The 27,996-nt window shown below is 38.7% G+C and overlaps 1 protein-coding gene across 2 annotated transcripts in view; it reads right to left on the bottom strand.

Moving 5' to 3' along the window:
• Window positions 1–3,354: 3,354 nt before the first annotated feature.
• zgc:172282 (leucine-rich repeat and fibronectin type III domain-containing protein 1-like protein) overlaps window positions 3,355–27,996 on the bottom strand; it is a 93,411-nt gene continuing 68,769 nt past the window's right edge. Inside the window, exons 9-11 of one of the 2 annotated variants that reach the window (XM_061282035.1) lie at window positions 14,748–15,391; window positions 7,919–8,823; window positions 3,355–4,130 (exon numbers count right to left, since the gene is read on the bottom strand). In XM_061282035.1, coding sequence (XP_061138019.1) covers window positions 8,816–8,823; window positions 14,748–15,391 — 652 coding nt within the window. In that variant the 3' untranslated portion in view covers window positions 3,355–4,130; window positions 7,919–8,815. Of the gene's footprint in view, window positions 4,131–7,918; window positions 8,824–14,715; window positions 15,392–27,996 lie in introns of those variants that run through there. The other variant, XM_061282034.1, reaches the window with a different exon arrangement.

Below are 27,996 nucleotides of genomic sequence, written 5' to 3'. Positions count from 1 at the left end.
ATTCTCTTATTTCCACGTGTAGCACTTTCATTTTCTTCAGTCACTAACTGAAATGAGAATGTTACTGACTGATATAAGTGCAATGCATGTTCTCAACTGATAAACACACATGGTTGGGATCATTGCATGTGCATAACTTGAGTGTGGGAGGGAATTAATTCATTGCCCCAAGTGCCCCCATCCCATAACACCTGTCACTAAGTTGCAGAGTGCTTTTAGCTCAATCACCCACTGAACATCTGCAAACTGAGATAAACCAGACATTTAAGTTGGTGTTATAGTTGAAGTCAGCTACTGTGCAACATTACAGCTTCTCAGTTATCTTAACACAATAAGAAAAAAAGCTGGATCAGCGCAAAATCTTTGGTCGTCTGTAGTCACGCTCTGCTACTTAATTTGGACTGGGAAGATACGTACATGTTGTAAACATAATACATTTCCATGGCAAACTTTTGTTTTTGTAGAAAAAGCAAAAACTGTCATTGTCAGCATAGCATTTAATCAATTCTAAAGTGGCAGTTTGAAAGCATTTAAGAAACTAAGTATATTTGACTCTCGTATATTGACTGATAAAGTTAGTGCCTGACCAGCCTCTGACATCAATTCACATGCTAAATCTTTTCAATCAATTGAATCATGTAGAGAAACGTTTATTTAGCCTTGATAATGGGCTGACTATATAAATCTTCTGAAATTCTCTTTGCGATGACAAGTAGGTCACACAATTTAATATTTGATTGATCCCAAGATAGTGTTTAGGGTAAAATACATTTACATGTTTTTCAAAACATTTCATGCTTTGGAAAAAGCTAAAACTTGCAGAGGAATAAAAAAAAAGTCAAATCAAGTTGGGTGATCTCCACCGAAGTAGACATCATCAGACAGCATCAGAGTCCTCAGCGGTATGACGGGCCCAGTGAGACATTGGACTTGCAAATTAGTCTTAGTTTGATTTCCTGTGTTGATTTCCTGTGTTTTGATCTCTTTTAGGGCACATGATGTTTTTCCAATTTCAACAGTCTACAGATTTAGACTCAGCTTGGGTGCACTGCACAACCAGACCATGTGTATAACGCATAGTATAAATCAGAATGATAGGTGTAACCATTTGGCATCTGATTTAATTGCGTCATACACTGCAAGTGATGCGTCTGTTGTGTTATGAACATTCAGGCATTGTGCCAACTGGAACAAATTGTGATTCTTCCATTGCTTAACGTCATGACGTTACCCAATGCATGGAGTGAGGCAAGATCATTTGATCTTGAAATGAAGGCTTGCACAAGGGAAAGACATTTGAATTCATTGATTTCTCTGTGGCGGTATTTTACTTTTTTATGGCGAAATTGCCACAGTGTGTGGCTACGATAGTAGCAATAAATATGGATGAAGCGCTCCATCTACATTTCATTGGGAAGAATTTGGTTAGTAAGCTTAACTTCTGTATAAGTCGCTATTCATGATACTGAGATACTGGTCGATGCGGTGAAGTTTATTACTTGAGAGGCTCTCATTACTCCGTGGAGGGATTCGACTGTAAAACAAGCGCTAAAATTAACAGAGGTTGCCTGTAACAGTAGCAACTTATGACAGACAGGATTGTTAGATTCTTCAATTTTTGTTAGTCTACCAAACATTTGATGTCTTTCAAGCGGAAGTCAAAATAAAACTTTTCTCAGTATGTTCCATGCAACCCCACTAGCCTTATATCTTTAGTCTGATTATCATTGAGTTTGTGGATTATGTATTAAGCAGAAAAAAATCTACCAATTTTTATCCATCAAGGGGGGCTGCCATTTTATGCTGCCAGTACTTGGATTTGCTGTCGACTGAAAATGCCAATCAGTGCCTAAGGGCTCAGGAAACAACCATCACAGCTCAACAGTTATGTAGGTTTTGTCACGTGATGTTTCCAAGCTGAGCCCTTATGCACCGTGGTGTCATTTTCAGTTGTTTGTGTCGTGCCTGCTGTATTATTTACTGCGTTTTTCATGCCTCTTCCAAAGAAATCAACCTCATAACAGACTACTTTCCGTTTTTTCCGCACTATAAGGCACACCTAAAAACCTCAAATTTTCTCAAAAGCCGACAGTGCACCTTATAATCAGGTACGCCTTATATATGGACCAATATTGAGCAGGCGTGTCCAAAGTCCGGCCCGCGGGCCAAATGTATGTATCTTATATATGGACAACGTTTTAAAATGGGCCATTCATTTAAGGTGCGCCTTTTAATCCGGCGCGCCTTATATATGGACACAGTTTTAAAATGGGCTATTCATTGATTTATAATCCGGTGCGCCTTATAGTGCGGAAAATACGATACTTGGTCTTGTGGCTGCTATTCAATGTTTTCCCACTAGTATCATTATTCACAATGAATCATGGACTGTAGAGCACAGATGTCAAATTCAAGCTCCAGTGTTTGCATTCCTCCATCCCCAAACTAATGTACCACAATCATTTTCTATCTATCTGCTTCAATATCGAACCACCTTCACCTCATTTTGTCAATTTACGCACATTAACAGATTTTATATTTGTACTGTCAACAGTGGATTAAAATGATACCTGATGACTGAAGGCAGTGCCAAGAGGAAAAATAAATTATCTCCACTGGTGATTGAAACATGGAAAAAAAAGTAGAAAACTCTAAAAGAAAGTCAATTAAAGGAGGAACGTGTGGCAGGTCTATTGTTGTTTCGCAGCTTCCAATTTAGGAGAAGTCAGGAAAGGAGTAGAAGGGAGTTGTGTGTTGCCACACTGACTTCCTATTAAAGTTGTAAAGAAAATGAAGCGGGGTGAGAGATGAGGAACAATGAGGCGGAATCACACGAAGGGCTGAGCCAAATAGATGAGAGAATGAGAAGATAATAGGAGCAGAGCGGAGGTAGTGTTCGGCTACAGATTTAGGTAATGTTCACAGTAGTCATTATCACCCGTGAGGAAGATAATTAGGAACCCGCATAACAGCGTCATGTTCAATAAAGGCGAAATGCATATTGCCAATTTTAACAACAAAAAGATCAAATGAAATTCATATTTTATCAACATTTCTTTGCATTGGGAGATATTATGATTTCCCTGTCCATACTTTCTTGTATTGGACCACACGATAGCGCAAGTAGACTTAATGAAGTGGCTGCACATCGAGTCGAGGATTATTTTCGTATTTAATCCCAGTGAAGTATATTTTAGATTTAAAAATATTTTTTGGTAAGGTGAGGAAAATGTATTTTCTGATTTGATCTGCCAGCAAAATAACATCCATCCGTTATCCAAACCACTTATCCTAATAAGAGTTGCGGAGGACCTACAGTTAATACATAATTATCAACACCAGGCAAGCATGTACTCAATTGGAAAAGTCCACACTGTTTTTTTTATTAAAATATTCACACACCATAAAAATTACATGTACAAAACTATAAGATTTGAAATTGCTTTATATACACATACAAAATATAAAGACCAAAGGGGAAAAACAAAAAAAAGGATACACATAAGGGAGGCATGTTGGTAAGGGTGTGGTCTTGTTGTGCGAGTCTCTTTCACAAGAGCTTAAAAGAATCAAGGTTCTCCTTTCGGAACAGGTATCCTTCCAAAATGAACAGTAATGACGTTGGTGATAAAACTCATGACCAAAATTTCGATGGAAACAGACGTGAGCGGTAAATATCAGCGACAGTACTTTGTGATCATAAATTCCACTCGCATGGGCCAAAGCATGAGGAAGATGAAAGAGATATTATTGAGGGTCCAGCTCCAAGACACACTAATGAAAAGCTCTCTCAGAGAAATCAAATGAAACGCAAGTTTAGACTTCAGGTAATTCATGCTGGGCACACACTTCAATCTATAGTAACAATAATGATGTGATTAAGATGGAAATGGAGCTTAGACCAGAGCAAACAATGTTGTAAACAATTTGCAATCCTATATTCTCACACCACATTTGTCCTGCACATGAAAAATATTCAACAGCACTGAATGACAATTGGGCTAAGGGTTAAAAAGAACCGTGATAGATGACTAAAACTGATGCAAGGCTGTCTTTTTTTCTTTTCTTTTTTTGCATGTGTGTGTGTGTGAAGAACTGTGCTTTTATCTTCAGACATGACAGATCTGGGCCTGAAAAGAGAAAAATATGAAATAAATAAATGAATATTGTTCTGTCATTTAATCCAGGGTACATTTTCTGCTCCCTACCGCAAAACAAAATAAAATTGAATATTAACAATGTTGACGATAACTTGGCACATACTTTGTGTGTGTGTGTGTTTGGTACTGTCTGTATAATAGTAGAACGTGAAAACAAATGTAATGAACAAAATCTAAAATCTATATAAATATATTAATACAAGCTCAGTATAAAAAATATGAAAAAATACCAAATAACATTTTTACCAAGAATTTGCAAAGATCCACAAGATGAATAATTGGAAATTTTCTTTTTTTTTTTGTATTTTGCAATAAAAAAATTAACTATATTTATTTTTTTTGCTCCTGGACATTGGTTAAATGCTGCCCCCTCTGCAGCCCAGAGTAACTAACTAGTAAATAACATCTCACTGTCGCCGCCTCACTGCTCACAATCGCTTCAATCACATCATAAAGCTTGGATTCATATTTCCCATTGCTTTGAATCATTTTGTTCTAGCTCAGTCCATCTTGAGTCATCACGTCACACCAGACAATATCTCCGTTTTCCGCAGTAACACTGCCGGAATCTGTCTGGGTCTTTTATTACTTCTCAACATTTGGAGCGTGTGTATTGTCTCCTTTTATATGTCCAGTTTCTTTCTCATCCAAGATTTATCCAGTGTTGTCTTTGCAATCTCCCTCCCTTACACTTGATATCTTCATGTTTTTCTCGTCTTCAGCATTTCCTGTTTCAGGACCATGTGAAAATCATTAAGAAGTTTTATTTTCTCAGTTACTTTGCCCATATCCCACTTAACACCAGTCCAATTCTATGAAGGTATAACAAATTTGATTATACAGTGCCTCGCAAAAAAGACACACTCGCCAGAACAGGTAACCTAATTTCCTTATCCAGCTTGGCATTTTACATAATGCTAATTTCACCATTATTTGCTTAATGTTCTAAATCTGCCACACCAATAGGACACCAGAGAGCTTGTGAGCACTTTAGCACTCCATTTCCAAATGCTACTGCAATCTCATCATTTTATCCCACTCGTAAAAAAATACAAATGCCATTCTTCTAATTACAAAACATAAGTTTCAGTAATGGGCCAGAACAATCCAACTGAAAAATACAAGCATAACTATTGAAGTTAATATACATTAGAGGATGAAATAAGAGATTCATCACTCTGAGCCGATATTTATCGAAAGAAAAAAGGTATTTTGAAGGATAAGGCCTTAAAAATCATTGCATTCTGTAGGATTGGCTGCATGATGCAAATATGTATTCCCAATAGCGTTGAAATGGTTGCATATCATAAAAAAAAATCGGTAGTTATTTTATTATTCAATGCTGGTAAAAAATTTGCATTCTTTTTCTCCAAGGTCAGGTTAGTGCAGCAGTCTCAAACTCACAGTCCGGGGGATATTCGTGACCTGCAGGTTGAGTTTTTGTGGCCCCATATTTGACATCAATATTTGATGTTAGTCCACCCTTGCGTCTTTCATGTGTGTGTTTAATCACATTTAGGTTACCATATCTTAGGCTCATGACAGTATTTAGTGAAACGTAATTCTGAAGTGTCCCCCATCACCCAGCCCCAACCCTTTCTTCAAAACCTGCTGTGAAGACAGAAGGTTGGCAATGAGAACTGCCAATTTGAAGGGAAGCAGGAGATGGAATGTTATTTTGTTGAGCACAGTACAGTATGTATTATGTCATTTATTTTTCCAGAACAGAATACTATATCTCACATCCCTATACAACACACATTAGTCCTCCGCTCCATTTTCTACGGCCTTATCTTATTCCCTTTTGTTAGTTTTTGTGTATCCTCTTACTTTTTTAATCCTACTTTGTCCCTCCCTCTTTCCCGATTTTCATTAAATAAAGCTTCTTATCATGTTCTGCTTTCCACCCATAGTCTACTCCTCAGCCACACAGTTTAATCCATAAAGCCATACTTCATTATAAGATATGACTGGAACATAATGTACAGTACATGTATTTCATTGATGTCTGCATAGTTTGTAGATCAGAATCACTCAACCTGTGTGTTTTAAACCCTTTCCTGCTTTCTCAGCGTCTATTTAACATCGTTTACAATCAGATGAGTCGTTTCCTCTGTGGTTTGTGTCATATACGTATTTCTTAGAAATATTACCTCAGCGGTAAAAGACACTGTTTTTGTTGTAAAAACACATCTATTTCTTTTGGAGGTTTTTTTTCCCCTTTCTACCTTACCTCGCGCATCATTAGTGTCATTATATTCAAGTGTGACATCAACTCCGGTTAGATAGCTGCTGGTGAACGTTTGGATGGAAAATGGTGTGTGAGTGCCCAATGTCATATGCACATTTGTACAAACAAGTGTCAATACAAGTGAATAAGGTGTCTGTTTGTGTAAAAGCTATGTAATGTATGCATGGTCACCTGAGCCCCCTCAGCCATGAGAGGTTTTATGAAGTGCAGTATTGTCATTCAGACCACATAGTGAATTGAAGACCATGAAAGGGCTTTAGCATACCATATTTTCCGGACTATAAGGTGCACCGGACTATAAGGCGCACCTTCAATGAATGGCCCATTTTAAAACTTTGTCCTTATATAAGGCGCACCGGACTATAAGGCGCATCATTAATGCATCATGTCAGATTTTTAATCCAAATCGAATCCATCCATCCATCCATGCATTTTCTGAACCGCTTAGTCCCCACGGGGGTCGCGGGCGTGCTGGAGCCTATCCCAGCCGTCATCGGGCAGTAGGCGGGAGACACCCTGAACCGGTTGCCAGCCAATCGCAGGGCACACAGAGACAAACAACCATTTGCACTCGCACTCACACCTAGGGACAATTTGGAGTCTTCAATCGGCCTACCGAGCATGTTTTTGGGATGTGGGAGGAAACCGGAGTGCCCGGAGAAAACCCACGCGGGCCCGGGGAGAACATGCAAACTCCACACAGGGAGGGCCGGAGGTGGAATCGAACATTCTCCATTTTATTTTTATTATTTTAACTTCAGACGCAACAAACTTATAATCACAAAATAATGATTCATAGTCTTTTTGATTCATAGTCTTCAGCGGGCCACTTATGATTGATTTCATGACACAATGCTTCGGGCCAGTTTAAATTTAGGAATTTGGTCCATATATAAGGCGCACCGGACTATAAGGCGCACTGTCGGCTTTTGAGAAAATTTGAGGTTTTTAGGTGAGCCTTATAGTCCGGAAGATACGGTAGTTCATCACACCAAATTTTATGTGGAAACAGGCCTGATGTCTTGAATTGTCAGTGGCGTAGCCAAGAATTTTTCCAGTAGGGGCGCGCCCCCACAGGAAAAGAAATCGAACATCACCCACGCCGTTCGTTGATGGCTGAAACAACATCCGGGTCCGGGAGGCAAACGGTGAATGGATAACATCGCGCACATAGAATAGCGCAAGCACATTCGCGCAAGATCGAAAGAAAAGAACGGCATGAAAATGAGGAATCAAAAAAGCTGGATTTTTTTCAACCGGGGCGCAGGGAGTCCTAACCGGGGCGCCGCTCCGGCTCGCCCCGGCTTGGCTACACCACTGTGAATTGTTATACAATGGTAATGTGTGTTATGTATGTTGAAAAATAAATTATGTAATTGTAAAGCAATACAGTATGAAGAAATAAATAATTGAAAAAATGTGTGTGATTAGCATACAGTATATCAGAGATCCTTGAGTCTATGGATGACACATTTTCTCTGTTAAAAATAATTTGAATATTACTTACCTGGACTAAAAGGGACCCAGAATCTTGCAAGTGAGCATTGGCGGTCCTTGCCAGTCCAATCCAGTGGAATTCAGCAGGGCCAGGTGAAAATATTTTGGACTGGCACAAAAGATGGTCTGCTTGGTCTAGTCCGGTTTTGTTTGTACCAGATTTGTGACAGTACATTTTGAATACACAACCAGGACCCAGGGAAGGCTCCACTTTCTCTAGAGTCAAATCTTCTTTCTTTATGAACTGTCCGGAATGAACCACTGGATACGAGGGCTGTGTCAAAGTTGAAATCCATCTCACAGCAGCACATCTGCCTTTTGCAAAGTTGCATTAATTCACTTGATTAAGTAGATGAAATAAATGTTGATTTTGCACTTGTTAGTTGCAATCTGGGTTATTAAACATTGTGCAGTTTATATACCCAAAACACCAGTGCTCAGCATTTGTAGATCCAAGTTGAAGGAGATTCTGAAGGCGGCCCATCTACTTGCATCATCTCCTTCTTATTTGTCCGGTTGGAGAAGAGATCATTTACAGTGCATCCAATATGTATTTTATGTCAATACACATTTGTATGCTTCTGAGTTTTTTTTTTTTTTTGTCATTATCCAGTGCAGCATCAACTGCATCTCGTATTTAAATAAGGAGAATTCCGCATTTATGAGTGCAGAACGTGTTCCATTAGAAGTGATTGTGATGATACTATCTTGCAGAAAGTAGTCAATCACCATTGACAAGCACTTAAACAATAATCCAACCCAGAAATGAGAACCGTGATAATGACAAGAAGGGTAAACCAGATGGAAAGACAACAACGGGTACAGGAAACAAGATAAACAGGACAAGGGTGACTTCTTCTTGGCTTTCTCCCGCGGTGGTTGAATTCAACACTTCAGAGCAAAAGGTTCAAGGCTCTAGAAAACAGAGAAGAAATGACAATGGTGAGATTTTAATGTAGGAATCAAATATTTTTGGGGTACGTATGTACGTAGAGGGATTGGAATCACAAGAGGAATACATTAGATGGTCTAAGTATCAGTAAGCAAGGAAAAACTTTGGATAAAAAGGGAATAGAAAGTCAAGAAATTATAATACAGTAACAGAGGAAAGGGAACATTAGTTAAATGTGCCAGAATCTGCTGTATTATAGATTTCCAGCCATTCTAGAATTGATCCTGGCAGAGAACAAAATGAGATAAGCAATCAAGTCTGATTCTAGAACTGTGCTTCGAATTATTTTGGAAACCATGGTATTCAAACTGTGACCCCCTTTGTGTGACGGTCAAATTGGTGTTTGTCTCACTCGATTATTTCTTTCCACATGACATTCTCCGTCAGAGGTAATTACTAGCATCAGTAGTAGAATCAATTATCTGTAGTACCTGTTTTTACTATTACCATTTTTTTACGTTTACTTTTGTTTGAATTTGTCAACATAGTAGAAAATGGAAGGAAAGGCAATATCCTTGAGAAGGATGAAGCGCTACTTTTCTCTGGCAGGTTATTGGAACATATGTTATTGGTAATGTGTGTGTTTTTGTCAGAACATTCTTAACTACATTTGCCTGAAGGAATATTTTATACAAACGTTTATGTAGAGCTTGTGCTTCAAGCGTCAACTAAAGAATGAAGCAGCATATTTGTAATGAGGGGTCATTCTTTATTCATATATCACAACCTCAGCACATCTCTGCTGAATTGCGTGTCATCACCCTCCAACCGACCGCCTCTATCCTTACCTGCACTACTCTCGCAAAGTACGTAGGTAAAAAGATATTTAACACAGAGAACAGGGAAGAGTATGTGTGACAACAAGATGGATGGCAAGGACAAATTTAATGCAGAAGGCTTGTGAAGAAGTAATATAGGATTAGGCATTAGGTAATAATTTGCCGCAAGCAAAAAATGCACAGCAGTTCGAAAGTTGAGAACTGTAAATAGGTGCAATTTAAAAAAAAAAAAAGTTGAAAAAAAAAACATAGCACAACACATGGGAAAGAGAAGGCGACAAAGCGGGAATCAAAAGGCTAAAGAAAAGGCTGCAGGCGTAGGGAGCATGAAAGGAACAATTTACCGAGAAAATATGACCCTCAAGTTTCATCTTTTTTGTTCATTTCAATTTTCACAGGCTTTGAGGAATCAGACACGATGCTTAAGCTTACTAAAAGTAAAATAATATTCTTATTAATCACCCAGTCTGTTCTTTTCAATATTATAATTTCTAGAAAAATAATCCTAATTGAAATACCTGCAACTTGGATGATTCGACCACGACCACTACATTTGATTGTGACAAAAAAAAAGTCCATTCTCGAAATACTTTTAGTAGAGTAGAAACATACATGGACAAACAAGCTACTATACACTGTAATTTGCAAAAGAGATACAAACTTTTGGGTCAGAGGTAGGTAATATCCTAAAATCATTGGATGAGACTCGGTAAATGCTAAAAATCGTGTCGATCATTACTCTTTGGAGCCAAGTCATTGTGAGGCCAGGCGACTGTCAGATCTTAAAATTTCTCCACTCGACACTATGAGGCCATCCTTCGTCTGCTGGTGGAAGCATCAGAGACATGGAGAAAGAGAGACGGAATCAGCAGCAGAGACAACAAACTAGAAAACAGTGAAAATCCAGACAGAGGGAAATCAAGAGTAAATGAGAAACACAGCAGGAGGCTCAAAAGGGAGATGCATTCACAGACACAGATGGCAGTAAAGAATGAAGCCAGGCATGAGGGTTGACAGCAAAAGGAGTGATGGTGTTTTAAGGCACAGCAGAAAGACAGGTTCCAAGGTCATGAGTGGGCCATGGGGATAGCACAGATTGATTTCCACAAATAGTCAAACACATTCTCATGTGGAAATGAACTATTTTTCTATCTTGGCTAACCTTGTGGGAGGATGCAGTGTTGCCCTTGCTTAAGGCGGTTAATCCTCACACATTACATCTTTCAAATGCATTCACAGACCTGCAGGGTTTTGGTGGATGACCCTGACATTTTTATGCACACACAGATTTCCACTTCACTAGAGAGAACATTACATTGACTTCCCAAGGGGAACTTTTAACCCCTTAAACATGAGGGATTACACAGAGCACGCTGTTCGGCCCCAGTTGGAGATTTGGTGAATGGATTGTTTAACACATACGATGAACAGATGTCCCATTTGGTTGACTGGTCTTAAAAGCACAACAATTAACTGAGTTAATTGTGTGTCAAGTTTTTACTATAATCTGTAATCCTCGTTATATCGTCTCCCTTGTTTCATATTCAGCTTGATTTCAATGGTGACTCACATTACAGTAAAAAAAGACAATTATTACAGTTTAGCAACTTTAACTACAAGTCGTGATGCAAAGGTTCCCCATAAGGGGTCAAGGTCTCAGGTGCCTCCTTTATGCTTTGTTGGGGAGTCACTCGGCATATGCTTAATCAGGAAGAGGCCTCTGGGTAGAACTAACATGCCGCAGAGTCTATACCATGATATGCTTGTTCTCAATGTTGGGTTTCATTTCTGACAACTGCAGGCCTTTAATGGGGATCTGACTTTTTATCTGTCGTGAGCTGCGCTTTTCAGTCACTCTAATTGTAGTGCCCTCTGATCAGATCAATGTTTCCTGTCTCCGCAATGCAGCAAGCAGTGAAATGTATCACAGACGCATTACACACCCCAAGAAACCTAAATGTCTTTCTTCAGACACATTTGCGTGTTACTCCTCCATATGATTTGCCTTAGAAGTGCCAAACAGTGATTGTGGGAGTAAAGCAAAGCAAAGCAAGGAAGGCAAAGGACACGTGTCCCTTGTTTGAGTTGCAAAAGCTAACAAAATAATTGTTGTGCATGTCTCTAGTGTGGAGACAGCTCGTTGGATGTTAGTCGGACTGACAGTCTTCAGTCAGGTTTGGTATAGAAGAGACTTAGGGCAATTAAAAACTACAGTAGTGGTTTTGTTCAAAAAGTGAAACAATGCTCAGTAGCATAATGAAATGTATTCCTTTTCATATTTTTGAGTGGAATTCTACCCTGTTGTACTTAGAATGAACCCCCAAAACATTTATCCTTTAGGGGGCCAATTTGGCTAACAACTTGAAGTATTTCCCTCTACATGGTATCAAAGGTGAAACGGATAACAGCAAGTTTTAATTTGCCATCCAAATAATCTTATTAAAAAATGCAGATTCTCACAGACTGTATGACTGAACACACAGAGTGTCTTGGTCAATTAACGGTTTTAATTGCCACACCGATCTGACAGAGTTCATGAAGGTCAAAACTTTCCCTGAACTAGATGAGTAAGCCGCCACGTTATCTCCCCTCTCCCTGTATTATTATCATACGCTCAATGACATCTCATTTCAACCCGCTCATAGAGGCTAATTGAATGACTTTCCAGACACTGATAACATATTTCAACTTTGGCTGTTTAAGCCCAATGTGTGAAATGATGTCTCCATTTATTCATTCTAATTTCCTGAGTAGATTGCAGTTGCAATGGAAGTCTACTGGAGCGAATTTAGTTGCGTGAAAATCTGCTATGGCACTACTGAGAATTATAAATAACCTTCCCGAGCATGTTTGAGTGTGTGCATCCAGAGAACAAGGCAGTCATCACAAAGTTTTATTAGCCTTAGAATAGCCTTTTCTTCCCATGATTAGGTTGCTTAATTGAACAGTTTTACTCGTGAAATTTTAACTGTGGTCCAGAGTCAAGTAGAGAAGGTTTTATTTTATTTTTAGTCTGTGATCCAAGTCTGGAGCATACTTATTGGCAGAAAATACATTTATAATATGATTTGCATGAAAAAATATAACCTTTGAAAATGTGATTTTTGAAGACCTCACAAACCTTATATAAGGAAAATGAAAGTTTTAATGGCTGAGTGAGGTAGAAGTTTCTCCTAGTGAAAGATTATGGCATCGTATATTGGAATGTACCTGTCAGAATCATTTTTCTAAAATCATTTGTGTGGCTGAATTCACTTGAAAAATGACCTTAAGTGACATCCCTTCTCAGAAAGCTTTCCTCGAGTTTTAGAAGTGTTTTTCTAAGAATTTTTGACGTCACACACTAATGTTGAACACATTGTTCTTGAGGTAATCTAAAAGCCATAAAAAGTCTAGACGTCACTAGCAACTGACTTGTTTTGGGACACTTGTTGGCAGGCACACTGTATGACTATTCAAATGGAAAATGGGCAGCTGTTTGATTACTTTGGATGAAGAGTTGGACACACATAGTGGCTGTGGACCAGTACAACCACATCCCATTATTTGTCTGTATATTTTCTCTCTCACACACACACACACACACACACACACACACACACACACACACACACACACACACACACACACACACACACACACACACACACACACACACACACACACACACACACACACACACACACACACACACACACACACACACACACACACACACACAGCAGGCACTCGTACCAGACCTTTGGGGAATTTCAGAGCATGCTACATCCACCTGCATGTTGAATGATAATCAATAACATAAATATGCAACATTCTTCACCCAATGTGATATAATTCTCTATTTAAAGTGCACAGTGAAAATATTTTTCACCACTGTTGTCAGTCACTATTTTATTGAAGTGCCACAAGAGCGCTATGAGGAAACGAAAGTTCAAAAGACTGAATGGAAGCCTCGAGCTGAGAGGATGTGAACGATCTTAAGGTAAATTTTAACCAATATCACTGGAGAAAATTGGTTCACGACTGTGCTGAACATAGGCCTTTAGTCATTTGTTCACCTTGGAACATTTTCTTTTTGATAAAATGTGACAATATAATTTGAATACATCACTGTTAGCGAGGCATGGCTGAATAAAACATCTTGGCCAAGACTTGTTTATGTCACTCAGTCACAATTGTTCCTTTCTGCTCCTTATCCGAAGTAACACAATCTGAGGCATTTTAGTATTCACTTGTTATACTTGTTTAGTTAAAAAAAAAAAAAGTCATTGCAAGGCTGTTTTTTCTGCAGACAAAGCAAGCCAACTTTTTTGTTGCTATTCTTTAAATCCCACCGCCATCATTATCCACTCTTGCGTTGTTTGGTTGTTTGGTTGTTTGGTATAGGTTACCTTGTTTCTTGTGTACATTGTTACCCAGGAGAGGTTCACTTAGACTCCTACAGATTCCAAGGCTGGAATTATACAGATATCACTTGAGGGAGCAGAACACTACACGCAAACACAAGTCGCTCTGAGGAAGGTTTGAGTGTTTACAGCCAAAATTACTAGGAAGGTAAACAAACTTCTCTTTAAATAAAGATATGTGCAAATTAAATTTTCCCATTAAATTTCTAAGCGACCAAGACTTCACAGTTTGAGCATGGATGCAAGCTATTCAGTGGGCTGTATAATACCCGAGTATAGAAAACACAACTGCTTTTGAAGAGTAATTTGGTGGTGGTGAGTGTGTGGGAGGGTGTCTTAATATCATGGGTGCGTACTCATTTTGAGAAGAATTCGCACAAAATATTTTAGTATAAAATGTTTGTTCTAACAAAAGAAAAAATACATGATATGAATGTACTCGTCAAATAGTTTTTTCTTTCCCCCATATTTCCCTTGGCTTATTTCAATCATCCTCTCTCACACGCTTCTTTTTCCTATCGTTGATTATAATAATTTCACACTACCGAAATATCTTTTTTTTCTCACTTTCCATCTCTTCCTGTAAAACTCATCCTCATTTCTTTATATATCTGTTTTTTTCCCAGTGAAATTCATTTTTGCCTATTTAGCCCCTGGCTGCTTGCCACCACTATCTATGCTCCTTGTCTGTTGGCGCTCTACCTGCCAATTCCTTGGGGGAGGTGGGCTCTTTGACGACAGATGGTGGTCTGTTTTTCATCTCAATGGCAACCCTGGAGGTGAAGCGGGCCTTGTTGGGTGTTGGGTCATTGGCCGTGGAGTTTGTCCGTGCCATTGTGTTCCGCCCACTGGCCTCCTCCACAACCAATGCAACAGTATCCCTCAGGGTGTTGCTAGGTGACACGGCTCCAGATGGACCCACTGCTTCTTCGTCCTGACTGTCAGTCATTTTTGAAGCAGAGCGAGGCAGGACTTGGGCTTGACCACCACCCCCTTGACCGTTGCTCTGCTGTCTTGGCACGGTTGTAGAAATGGCAGATTTTCCATGGGCTGTCCCTTGGTGGCTATAAACCTTGTATCTTATCATCAGGATAATAATAAAAACCAGGACAGACGCCACTATAATTCCACCGATGATGATGATCATAGTTCCTCCCAAGAAGTGACTATGTAATGCCTGACACTGGCTGAATTCTGTGTCTGTCGTGAATGACAAGCAACCCAGGGGACGTGTCGCAGTCAGCGAGGTGACAACATCGTCGAACACGGCAAGGACGCACAGGTCATAGCTTCTCCCGGGAGCAAGGTCACGAACCAGGAAGTCATTGGTGCTGGAGGGAATCATCCTAGAAAAGTAGAGACATCAAACAAAAATATGTCAGACATCAAACGGGCAGAGCCAGTGAGCAGCTAAAGTATATTTGAAACAGCCTTTTTTGTTGTTGGTGTTGAAAGCAAATAATCAGACCTTCAAGTCATTTTTCACACAGATCAGACGTCAAATTTCAACCTCAACGGTGTGAATTATACCTTGACAGTTGAAGTGTATAATTAGCTTGGTTGGCAACAAAAGTGAGATGTGTGGATGTTGTGTGGCAAATGGGTGTTGTGAGTTTATAAATCACATACATCACAGAGGACAAATTTCACCACGCCCAGATGTCTGTGTGACAATCACTGGGACTTTAACTTTAACATGCATTTAAAAATACAAACTGCAATTAATATTCTTGGAATGAAGATTTATGTTTTGAACAAATAATGTGCACTCTTTGCAAGGCTAGATTATTTTTATTTTTTGCGTCTTCCACGTTCTCGCACTGTGTTGTGGCCAGAGTCCTGACTCCTTTGTATCGTGTCTCTGCTGGGTTTTGTACGTGTGCACAAAATATGTCCCAGCATATCATATAATGAATCCATTCCCAGACATACATCCACACTACCTTTAATGTTCACGTATAGTATGCCATTATACAGTACTAATGCATATAAACTGGTACATTTCAAGCCATTAAATATTTATAGTAACTTAAGAATTTTGCATCTTCCACATGTATGTCAAAACTTCAAGGGCAAGATCTGCTGGGCCATGCAGAAACAGCCTACTTGAGAGAATCTATTTAACATTGTAATTATACTGCCTGGTTATTCAGTTAATGAGATCAACCATGACACAACATGTGCACACACGCACACAATCAATCAATGCCTTTCTTTGTTACTTACAGTTCACAGGCACAATACTGACTTCAACAGACAAATGGGAACGTGCCACTGCTACACAAAAAGCCATCCGTGTTTTGGTGCTCCTCAGGTCATCATGACACCCACAAGCACAACCATGCATTCACATAAGGCTATGGTGAGTCCACACACCGAAAACACACAACTGAATGAGGAAACCATTAAATAATTTTGCTTTTAAAATAGTACAAAGTACCACAACTTGTGAGAATGCAAAATAAAATTTACTGAATTTTCATGCTTTATATTGTCCCCTCCAAAAATGTAAACAGCTTAAAGTTCAATTTTATTTCATGCTCATCTTTTAAGTATACGCATAAAAATTATGCAGACCAAAATGCTTCTAAACTACACCATCAATGTCACGATCCGGTGTAAGTAACCATATAGCTTTAAAATGCATCACATTATGCGACGTGTGTGTTAAAGTTTGCACTTATATCACATTAGACCTAGTAAAGACAAGTGATGCGTAGACATAATCTTAAACATAACATTCATAAAATATATGTGCTATTAAAAATGCAAGGTATGGTTTGTGAAACAAAATGGAGGCAAGCTGTGGAGGGAAATGTGTTGAGGATAAAAAAAAAAGGGCCGATTATTATCTAGTCATGCTTAATGAATGGCTCTCCATGGGTGCTCATGTTAAAGATCAATGTCATGTGACGCCCTTGCTAAACTGTCACTCGATGTGCATTATTATTGCAGTTAACCTTAGGGGGGAAAAAACATATTTGGGCATTCAGGAATGACAGCACAGCAGAGAAGATTATCATAGCAGACCTTTTAAAAATGTCAGCGAGCTTCATTAAATGAATATGGCGATTTATGATTCTACGTTTCAATAAAATATATTGTGTCACTTCTCATTTATAGGAATTTTCACTGCCTTCCATTTGTCTCAATTACTTCCACACTAGAGGCCTTTTCCTGAAAGATAATTTTTGTGTTGTAAATGAGGGCTATAATACAGGGGAAATGATAGAAAATGTCCTTCCATTTTCTTTATTGCTGAATAGGTTTCACCCAATAAGCTTTAACTGAATAAATTGTCAATGTTGAAATCCATACACGAAAATAGCCTGAAGAGAGATATAGCATGTCCATCTTGAAGAAGCTAAATAAAGACACTAAACAAGGCCAGTTGTTTTGATTGAATTTGTTTTCACCATAAATGTTTTACTCTTTGAACTTTGATCTTATTTGATGTTTGAATTATCTCAAATTCCAACATAATACAGACACATTTTTTCTTACATATGTGTGTGAGTGTGTGCGTGTGTGTGTGTGCGTAGAGTGAGTGAGTGCGTAGGTTGGTGTGATTGGTCGTTACTTGAGCACTGAGCAACGTAGTTTTCAGTCAACAGCAAGGGGGCAAATTCTCTCCTCCATTTTTCATATTCCACAAATGCATAATTAATCAAAATATCATCTTGAGACGAGACTAGAACAGATTGTAAAGAAAATGTTTGGGTTGATTATCCTTTTATTTATTTATATTTCTAATGGGATGGTATTTTTAGTATTCTAGTATTTTAAGAGTAGCCGCAGTTTAGCTCCTCCAATAGCTTATTTGCCATTCTAAAATGTATTTACAAATTATTTGTTGACTCTGAAAGTGGAAGTGTGTGTGTATGTGTGTGTTAATACAGGAGTGCAGTTGGTCTGATTGTCTGTGGTCACGAATGCCATTAAGAGACGCTAATCTGCAGTAGTCTCGCCCTGAAAATGCATCATAATTGTCTTGCAAGTAGAGCGACAGGTTCGTTAGGCATCCTCGTTACAACGCAACATCAGAGAGGCATGGTGCTGCCAAATCCTGTGTATGCATTCCTGGTAGAGAGAGTGGCTGACATTTCCCTTCTAACAGGATGTTAATGCATATTCCCGGCGATGTCTGTGGATGAGCCTGACCTTTTCAGACCATCTGCATTCAGTTGGGTTGGTTGATGGAAGGAAGCTTTGTTAGTAAATACTGTCCATCAATCAACTCTTGAGCACTCAAAATGCTGACAAGCAACACACACACACACACAGACACACACATGCACACACCGTATGTCACGTTGCTATATTCAGAGCCCCGGGTTGTGACTGTTGATCTAAAAAGAACGTCAAGAGAATATTTATGTTAATGCACCCTTGGCTGTTTTTAAAATATTAATGTGCCAATTATTCATCCAGTGCAAGCAGGCCAGGACAGTGAAGGGCAACGCTGTGACGGCAAAGTTGCTACAGCAGACAAACTTTGTCTATTCAGCTCCACAAGCTGTGCCGTTCAAGCAAGAAAAAAAAAACAACAACCTTTAAACCAGATGTTAGCAACAAGAAGAGAGAGATATTTGTTTCTCTATATAATTAAAAATGTAGAAAAAAAACTAGGGAAAATGTAGCAAGATCATTGTCAGGTCTGTGTCAATTGTGCAGCATCCACAGAGAAGCAAGCTTCAAAAACATTATCCTGTAATTAATAATTCCGTGTAGTCGTCTTGATTAAGGAGCATGTTCCCCTTCCTTTTGGGCTCTATCCAAAGCTCTGAAATGAAAGTCTCAGCACTTGGAAACCATGAAGGGACAGCTTTGGAAAGTTATTTAGGGCACAGTGAGCAAAAACACTTTTGGTGGTTGAGGGTTTTGTACATAATCTACATGCAAAAAAAGTCATTTTAGAGTTAAAGCCAAGTTTGGCAAAGAACCGTATTTAATGAGTAAAGCAAATTATTCCAACGCATGTACATTTTACCACAACGGGGATTGACAATTATTCTCAAACATCCCCTGATGTTATACTCCCAGGAGAACAAGGAAAAACTCAAAAAACCCCTACTGGGGAAAAAACGAGAAACCTTGAGAAGAGACCACAGATGCGAGGATGCCCCTTCTATAGAACACATAATATAAAACAATCCAAAAATGAAGTGGATGTCCAATTCAAAGTGAAGAGCAGAAATTACTTAATTGAACACATTATTGTTATTATTAAATACACTATTTATGTACCGTATTTTCCGCACTATAAGGCGCACCGAATTATAAAGCGCACTTTCAATGAATGGCCCATTGTAAAACTTTGTTCATATATAAGGTGCACCGGATTACAAGGCGCATAGAATAAATAACTCACCGTTGCTCAAACGCTAATATCACACAATACACAAAATAAACACGTAATGGTTACTTTAATAAGTTAGTCCTCATCCACGAATCCATATTGGTCCATATATAAGGCGCACTGTTGGCTTTTGAGAAAATCGGAGGTTTTTAGGTGCACCTTATAGTGCGGAAAATACGGTATATTTTTTAATCTAAAATAAATGTTTAAATCCACACTGAAAAACCTATAATTAGATGTCTTATTTTACAATATGCCCCAGACAGGCAGCAGACTTGTATAAAAAAAGACAAGAACAAAAAAATAAATCCTAACCTTAACACAAAGACCAGCTAATTAAGAGATTTCTGTTATGATTCCTGCTGGATTTAACCCTCATTTCATATTTTCACTTTCCCTCAGGATTAAGAGAGACGCATGGTGAATAAAAAAAGTCATGAAGCTTAGAAATTGAGGTGCGCGCATGTGATGTCTGAGATTGATTTTACGAAACATTCTGGAGCCTGAGCGTACAAAGAAGCCTTTGTGTTAAGATTAGTGCTGCTTTGTATTTAAACAAGACCGCAAGGTTTTTCTTTGCACCCAGAAGAATGGGGAAATGTGTAAAAAGTTGACGTGGAGCAGATTTTCATTACAAATAAATAAATAATGAGGCAGTGGAATGACTGCACGTATCCTTTCTGCAGCAAGGCGATCATTCAATCCATCTGTGTTAGACTGTGGTCAAACATGACATGACCACCTGAATGCAGGCTATGGCGGCCAGGTTGGCAGGGAAACAAGCTCTGGGAGCCGGTTGATTAGAAGCACCCAAACTGTGGCAGGGTTTCTACTTTCTGGACTTGGATTTTTCTCCACTGGATAATGTAAAAAGTTGACAATAAATATATTTTTAAAGTGGATCAAAACCCCCAATTCAAGTGGGCTTAACATTACGGCATGGAACAAATAGATGGGAACAACTTGAAGAAAAAAATAAATAAATAAACCAGCATCTCAGAACACCTTGACTTTGTAGGTTCCACTATTTCCGTGCAGACCAATATTTCTACCTTGGTCTGTGCTGTGCCTGTCTAGTTAGAGAATGGTTTGTCTGCTGCAGGACACGACTGCCAGTTTTCATCAATGTCCTGCCTCCTTTTGCCACTGTCATAAATTGTGTCTGTGGGGAAATAAATAATGGCTAGGATTCGGCTTGCTCTCTTCCCTTTGCCTCTGTATTGCCTTCTATTCTTTTCCCCGAGCAAACAGGAAGAGATAATCTGGTCAGAGATGACTGTGAGATTAGTCGAGTCTGAAGTAGGTTCTGTGTATGCTCTATCATGTTGGGATAGCCCGACTGAGATGCATGGGATTTAGAAGCTTGTGGGGTTACAGTGACTGTCGGAAAATAAATGAACAGGTGGGTAGATCCAGGCTACAACAAATAAATAGACCGACAAGATCAGACAATCACAAACAGGGTGTGAGGAGGGAGTGATTGACGTGGCCTTATCTAGACAAGAATTTGTTCAGTGGTCTGAGGAGTTTTTATCTATTGACTGCAGGTCAAAAAGCCCCTGCAGTGGTTATCTATAATGCCAAAGAGCTCTTCGTCATGTTTTATATTATGCCTTATGAAAAAGCACAGCACGAGGATTTAGCTTTTTGTTTTGTCCATGTATGTATTTTTAAAGAGATTGTGCCATGTAAATATAGTGTGTTTCATATTTGATGAAGATTGTTTTTTATGATGGATGAGCCGAGCCTAGAAGGCCAAGAAAGCATAACAAATTGGGAAAGCAAAATGTTTGTTTAGGAACATGCCCAAAATGTGGATCAGAAGACGAAACATCTAACCACCATATGGGCAGGTACTGTGCTTACCGGGACATTCAGAAACGATACCAGGGAATGAATTTCTCACAATCAAGTCTGTTCTTGTTAACATTAATATTAATCCTCTGGTTACTTGATGCAACCACAGATAACTCAATTGCGGTGCTTCATCGCAATGAGCCTACAAATGGCCTGAGCAAACTATCAGCACGGTTCAGCCCACAAAGTAGACGGCTGAACCGTGCACCATTGCCTTCATAATAATAAAGAAGTGAGAGTGTGTACGTGTGACTGCATGTGTGAATATTTACGTCACTGTCAATCTCTTGTGGTTTGAAAAGAAAACCTCGATTCCCTGGAGTGTCTCAAGTAAAGTCAAAGCAATACATCAACTCCTGACATGTAATGAAATAAAAACGATGTAGAAGCCATTGGTGGTGCATTGATAGACAGCCCCACCACCATTGATGAAGGTAAACAAAAAGTATATTTTCGGAACAAATGCATAATTTATTGAGGATGTGTCACGGACGTTGTTAGATTTCTCAAGAGCACGGTCGTTCTGAAATTTTCATCGATTCTTGGATCGTATAGTGAGTTGAAAAGTTCATACTTTGTTCAATATCAAAGCATTTTACTGGGCAAATGTAACCATTTTTGCATGGCGACAGGGAAAACGAGCCGTTGACTCATTAGAAGCGCTTCCAAATGACATCACTGTGCATCACATCTGCAACAGTCATTTCCCCATGTGCTCTATTTCTTTTGACGGTCTGAGTGCCTACAGGATGCTAAAAAAAGATTTTTCCACCTTCCTTCTATGTGACATTAGGTTAGTTTCACTCTTCTTTCTTGCAGCAGCAGGTGCCCTGCTTCAAACAGCAGACAGAAGCATATTTCAACATGGTAAGATACAAATATCACAAGGGTGATGAAAGAAAAACTAGATCATAATCTTTTTATCTTGAAGCTCTGCTTTAAGATGGCGTGTAAACGCACATCTGTTTTCTGTAAAATCCGCCCAGTTAGTTTTGAATATGACAGAAATCACTAATAAATCCGTCACTGCTATAATCTGTTCCAGGGATGTTGTAGATTTGTGTCGGTTAATATGTGTTAGTGTGTAAACCTAATTTCATTTCTAAATGCATAAGCATTCGCAGATAATTAGACACACACAAGAACACACAAATGTGCACTAGCAGGAAAAAAAAACGGATTATTGATTACTTAAAAGATGCAAAGGATAGAAAAAACATGCTACAAAGAGACTCGAGGTCACACTTTACAACCTTTTAAATTATTACGTTGATTTTCAGCACACCAATAGTCACGGAGAGGTATGCATGGCTCGAAGTTAATAATGGCAAGGAGCACACACATCATGAACCCACACGCATTGTGACAGACGTAACCACACAGGGGGAAATGTCAGTTTCTGTCAAGCAGAAGAGTCTGACAGAATCAATTAGCAAGCTGGGATAATGGGGAATACGGCATTAAATTAAAGTGACAGTTACCCCCATAGGCACAGTGCTCACGAGGGCATTCAACAACTAAACTGAGCCTGTGTGTGTGTGTGTGTTTGTCTACACGGTCTTGACGTGTTTACATTTGTGTGTGTGCGCATGTATGAGATTAGGGATTTTAACTGACAGTAGCATGGTTAAATTCATCAAATCAAATCACTACACTCGATCCTTGTGCAAAATTCTCTCATTCTTGAAATAAAGACGTCATTAGAGAAGCCAGTCTGACAAAAGCAATGTGATGTGTTACCTGGCGTTGTTGTTAAGAAACTCCGTAGCAACAATGGACAATGGTTGTTTTTGGTGCCCTTGCCATTTAGTAGCAGCTTCTTGAAAAAACAATGAAAACTTTTATAGTCTTGCAGCACTATTTCATCTCCCAAGGATTTTGTAAAACTGTACATCGACAGCAAAAACTTAGCCATTTGCCTTTCTGGACAATCAAGTCCCTTCAGTACTTTGCAAATGGCTCAACTAAAGGCAGAGGTAGGAATTTAGTTATGTTTGGCCCTTCTCAGAATCAGTAAAGCGTCATAATGCAGATAAAAATAATATTGTTTTCTAACAGTGGTGTTCTCATTGGCCAGGTTGCATTTTTCTACAGTCAATGTGTGTTTTATGCAGCAATTAGGATAGAGTAGCTAGCCTGGTGTATGTTATTCTGTCCGTCAACCCTGCTTGCACTGGATGAAATAAAACGTCTGCTCTTATCCGTTAGCCTCTTCTACGGTAACGTTTAACTCTGCTTGTTATGTGGACTGGCAGGGGGTTGTTATAAATTTATGAAAATAAGCATTTCAAATATCAAACAATTGCAGATGCTTCCATTTTCAGGAAGTAATGTGAGGCACATAATGGTTTATTTACAATTAAAAGACAATACAAAATATATATATAATATACTCTAACCTAGAGTTAGGTTGACATTGGCAAAAACCGTCAATACTATCTCTGTAAATATTTGAAATCAATTGTCAAGTCAATTCAAGTTTATTTGTATAGCCCTAAATCACAAGCAGTCTCAAAGGGCTTCACATAGACAAAAATGGATCCCCTGATCTTAAGCTCACAAAAGGGCAAGGAAAAACTCAAAAAAACCCTGCCAGGGGAAAATGAGAAACCTTGAGAATGGACCACAGATGGAAGGATACCCCTTTCAGGATCACCAGGTTGAAATGGATGCAGAGAGGGCACAAATAATATGAAAATCAATGAAAAAAAAAAGTGGATGTCCAAATCAGAGCGAAGGGCTGCCGGAGAAGCCCTCAATTGTCCTGGCAGTGTCTTTGAGGAGGTTGGGCTGCAGTTCTGCACTTATAAACATCAGAACGTTGGACAACTTGAATACATATTAAGTGGAAGTGAGCAAATATCACACACTACATAAATCCTCCCAATAGAGTCTTTGTTAAGCAAAGACTGGCTTTGTTTACCAACGGGGATGTGCAGTGTTGGAGCCGGAGCACCTGCCTATTTCCCCTAAATGCCCAAAGTCTGTACGAGTAAAAGCTTATAAATTGCCTTCTGGCAATAATGTAATTTAATGTGAGCCATCTTTGGGGTAAAAAATTGGGCAAGATAAAATTACGTAATTAAGGAATCAAAGTGTTAAAAGCGAGTCTGTGAATGAGAGAGAGGAGGGGCTGAGGTAAGAGGAGCAAGATGAGTCTGCCTGAGTTCCATCAATAGGATTCCACTTCTGAAATAACTTCATCATTCATCATGAACAAGAACCTTAAGTTTTGTTTTCGAACCCCGGACACTTGATTATTTAACTTTCTCATTGTGATACATAAACCACATCCAGGACATCCAATACGGAAGAAATAGTACGAAAAAACAGGGGCAGCATAGCCACTAGATTCAAGAGTTTTTATTCGCCATGTTTGAGCGTGCCAAACAAGGAATTTGACTTCGATAAATCACACTCTGTTCAACATTTAGGTGACTAACAACACTCCTAAATGCCAACAACTTTAATGCCATAATTGCAACCAATACTGAGGCAATTTCTGCTCCTCTACCTCAGTCGTTTTGCACCCATCTTCCTCTGCACGTCCACTTCACTTTGTGAGTAATTTTTTCCACAGGTTGCTTTAAGAAACAGAAGGGCACATTGCTAATTCTGCAACCTTGAAACACTAGACGGCAGAAAATGTGAGTTGCTTGTAAATACATATATCGACATTTTGTGAAACTAGATGTACAAGGACTACATCTCTCCCCTCACTCTGAGAACATGGATAAATCACTATAATTACCGTGATTTGATTTAAGAATAATCAAATAGCCAATCTCTAGGGTGACCACAGCCTAACAATGTTCCTAGAAGCTGCTGCTAAATCTCTTCGATCCCACAGCCGTGCAGCCAAACATAACGGCCCACTTTTCCAAACCAACATATCCCTTGTATTTGTGTCTGTTCATACCTGGCCGTGTGTAATTTGGCCTCCATGAGTGGACACTCCTGGACTAGCTTTAATAGGTTAGATTTTCGAAAGCCTCTGCTACACTTACTCCCATTTATCAACGCAATCGATTCACAAACTGTCCATGGCCCATCAAGCATGTAGTGTATAGAGCCAAAAACTGGCTGCAAGAGAGATTGACAGAGGGGAATGGATTCATTTAAAATGAGGCGTGAACCGAGGGCTCAATTTGTTAAATAGACTTCAATCTAACATAAATGCGGACATATTGAATGTGAATCTGGATTGAACTCTGGAGCATTAGAATGACAAAAAACAGGAAAAGGATGGATTAGCATTTTGTAGAATGAGCAGTGTTGACATTAGGGAGAGTGTATTTAGTTCAGATGGTAAAGTCTAATTTTACATCAATCCAAGTGGGCCATAGGGGGAGAGAGTGAGGCCGATGCTTGTTAATGTCTTAAAAGTCTTGTGAAGGCTGCAAAAGACATTTGAGTTCAAATTGCGTTCGATCGACAATGCAAGTTTATTGGAGCTCAAGAAAGTAGATTAGCCAGGCCTGCTTAAGGTTGCAGCTTTAATGTATCTCTTGTCATGTGGCTGTAATTCAATAAAGCTTTTATAGGTGTCCTCCTAATTAACAACCTGTGTTAAAAGTGACATATAATGCTTTCCATATGTACTGTATTAGTTGTCAAAACTACAATCTCCGTTGAAGTTTCATATTCATTCGTTCGTTCGTTCGTCCGTTCGTTCGTTCGTTCCTTCGTTCGTTCATTCATTCATTCATTCATTCATTCATTCATTTCATTCATTCATTCATTCATTCGTTCGTTCGTTCGTTCGTTCGTTCGTTCGTTCGTTCGTTCATTCATTCATTCATTCATTCATTCATTCATTAATCAGTTTTATGAAGTGTTGACATTGAAACACTCCAATTTCATTAAGCTGTGAGATCAATGTTGGTAATCATATATATTTTTTTTATCACTTAGGGTAAATTGCTCTACCGCAGGGGGTTGTCAATGCTTGATTGGTCTCAATCGGCATATAGATAAACATAACATTGGTAACATTGATTCGCTGTCAAAGTAAAATACCTAATGATATTAAAGGAATCAATATGACATACGATAGTTGAGACTAAATACACACTTTGCCATATGTTATTCAAGTGGCGCCGAGCTCCAAGAGGTCAATGCAAATGCCTTTGGTGCAGTGTAGATTAGTTTTAATGCTAGATAGGCTAAATATATGGACGATTAATCACAATTAAAGTGAAAACCATTGGAAACTACATCTGGTTTTGACATACAATCTGTGTAAACCTTCCTTGAATTACAAAATTGCTCGCACTGTAGATTGGTAAACTGTTGGCGTCATTTTGTTTAAAGCTTTCTATTCTTTAATTAATAAACCCTTCCAACTCTCACACACGAGGGCGCTTTGTTCTATTTGTGTCTTGTTAATCTGGGTCAAACAGAGTGTCATTTGTGTCCCAGTATGGCCCTGCAGTAAAATGAGAAAATAGATGGACACACGCAGGATTAGAAACTGCCTAATCTTACATTCCCTAGCAGTAGGGCTGGAGCCTGGAATTTCACAGACATCTTTTTCAAGTTATTGAGACAGAGTGACTGTCAGTAAGTTGTTTTAGCTGATCTACAGTTACTTTAAATAGTAAATGTGCATTTTTTCATAGGTTTCCACACGCTCATGCTGGGAGATTAAGAAATGCATTTTTTAAAGTTAGGGATTCCTCATCCTCTTGTGATTGGAGAGACACGCATTAAATGTGATTAATTCAAACGTATTATATCGTCTATGTAGGCAATGGTGAAAAATTTACTTGTTAGGTAGTGCAGAAATGTGAATATAAATTGGTGTTAAGTACAGCAGATATGTTAGCAATACAGAAAAAGAGTTATAGTTGTAGTTAAGGCTACAATTAAATCACAGCATGGCCACATTTTTTGCACTCAATGTTGTTTGCACAAATTCTTGAACTTTCGCCACATTTTGTCAGGTTCCGCTACACCCCTACATTGGAGCTTAAATAAATGATTGTGCTGTGCCTCTTTAAAGTAAGCACAAAAGATGGAGCAAGGGCCCAATGCTTAAAAATATTTGTCAATAAACATACTGGAATATTAAAAGACACGATGTACATGATTGCAGTGAACAGCACAATGAATTAACATAGAACAAACAAAGACTCGTACTATTTCCAATGTTATTTTGAAAGATGTTTTAGTTTATTTTGCTTTGCTTCTAAATGTCGTTAAGTTGTTTGTAAATACTTGTAGTCGAATGTGAGTTGCCTTGTGTATGAAATGTGCTTTATAAATAAAATTGCCTTGCCTTGAAGAAACATATGCATTGAGAGTAACTGGAAATAAAATAATTTTGTAGTTAACCAGTTTTCCACAACTTTATTTTATATTTTTGTCCAGTTTACAACAATTGTTTTTATTATATTAAATTAGACGTTTCAAATCCAAACAAAGAGAGCAGCTGTCCACATCAGTTCAAACAATAGCTTTTTGTTATGAGGCAACAGGGTCAAATGGATTAAAAATGATGGGCAACAGTGGAATTGGACTGAAACTGATATAAATAATTAAGGAGCCGTAATGTAGGGGGGGTCAAATGCTGTCTCTACGCCCAGTCTCTGTAAATGTGATTGTTAATATTTAATTCCAAGATTCATGTGGATGTTTTATTCTGATGGATGTTCAGATTACACAATTTCCTACACATGGTATAGTACATATATATATATACGAATATATATATATATATATATATTATATTAT

The sequence above is a fragment of the Syngnathus typhle genome, linkage group LG6 (genome assembly GCF_033458585.1).
Source record: "Syngnathus typhle isolate RoL2023-S1 ecotype Sweden linkage group LG6, RoL_Styp_1.0, whole genome shotgun sequence".
In the NCBI taxonomy this organism is placed as follows: domain Eukaryota; kingdom Metazoa; phylum Chordata; class Actinopteri; order Syngnathiformes; family Syngnathidae; genus Syngnathus; species Syngnathus typhle.
Note: the sequence above shows the minus strand (reverse complement) of the source record. Positions and strands in the feature narration are given on the sequence as shown.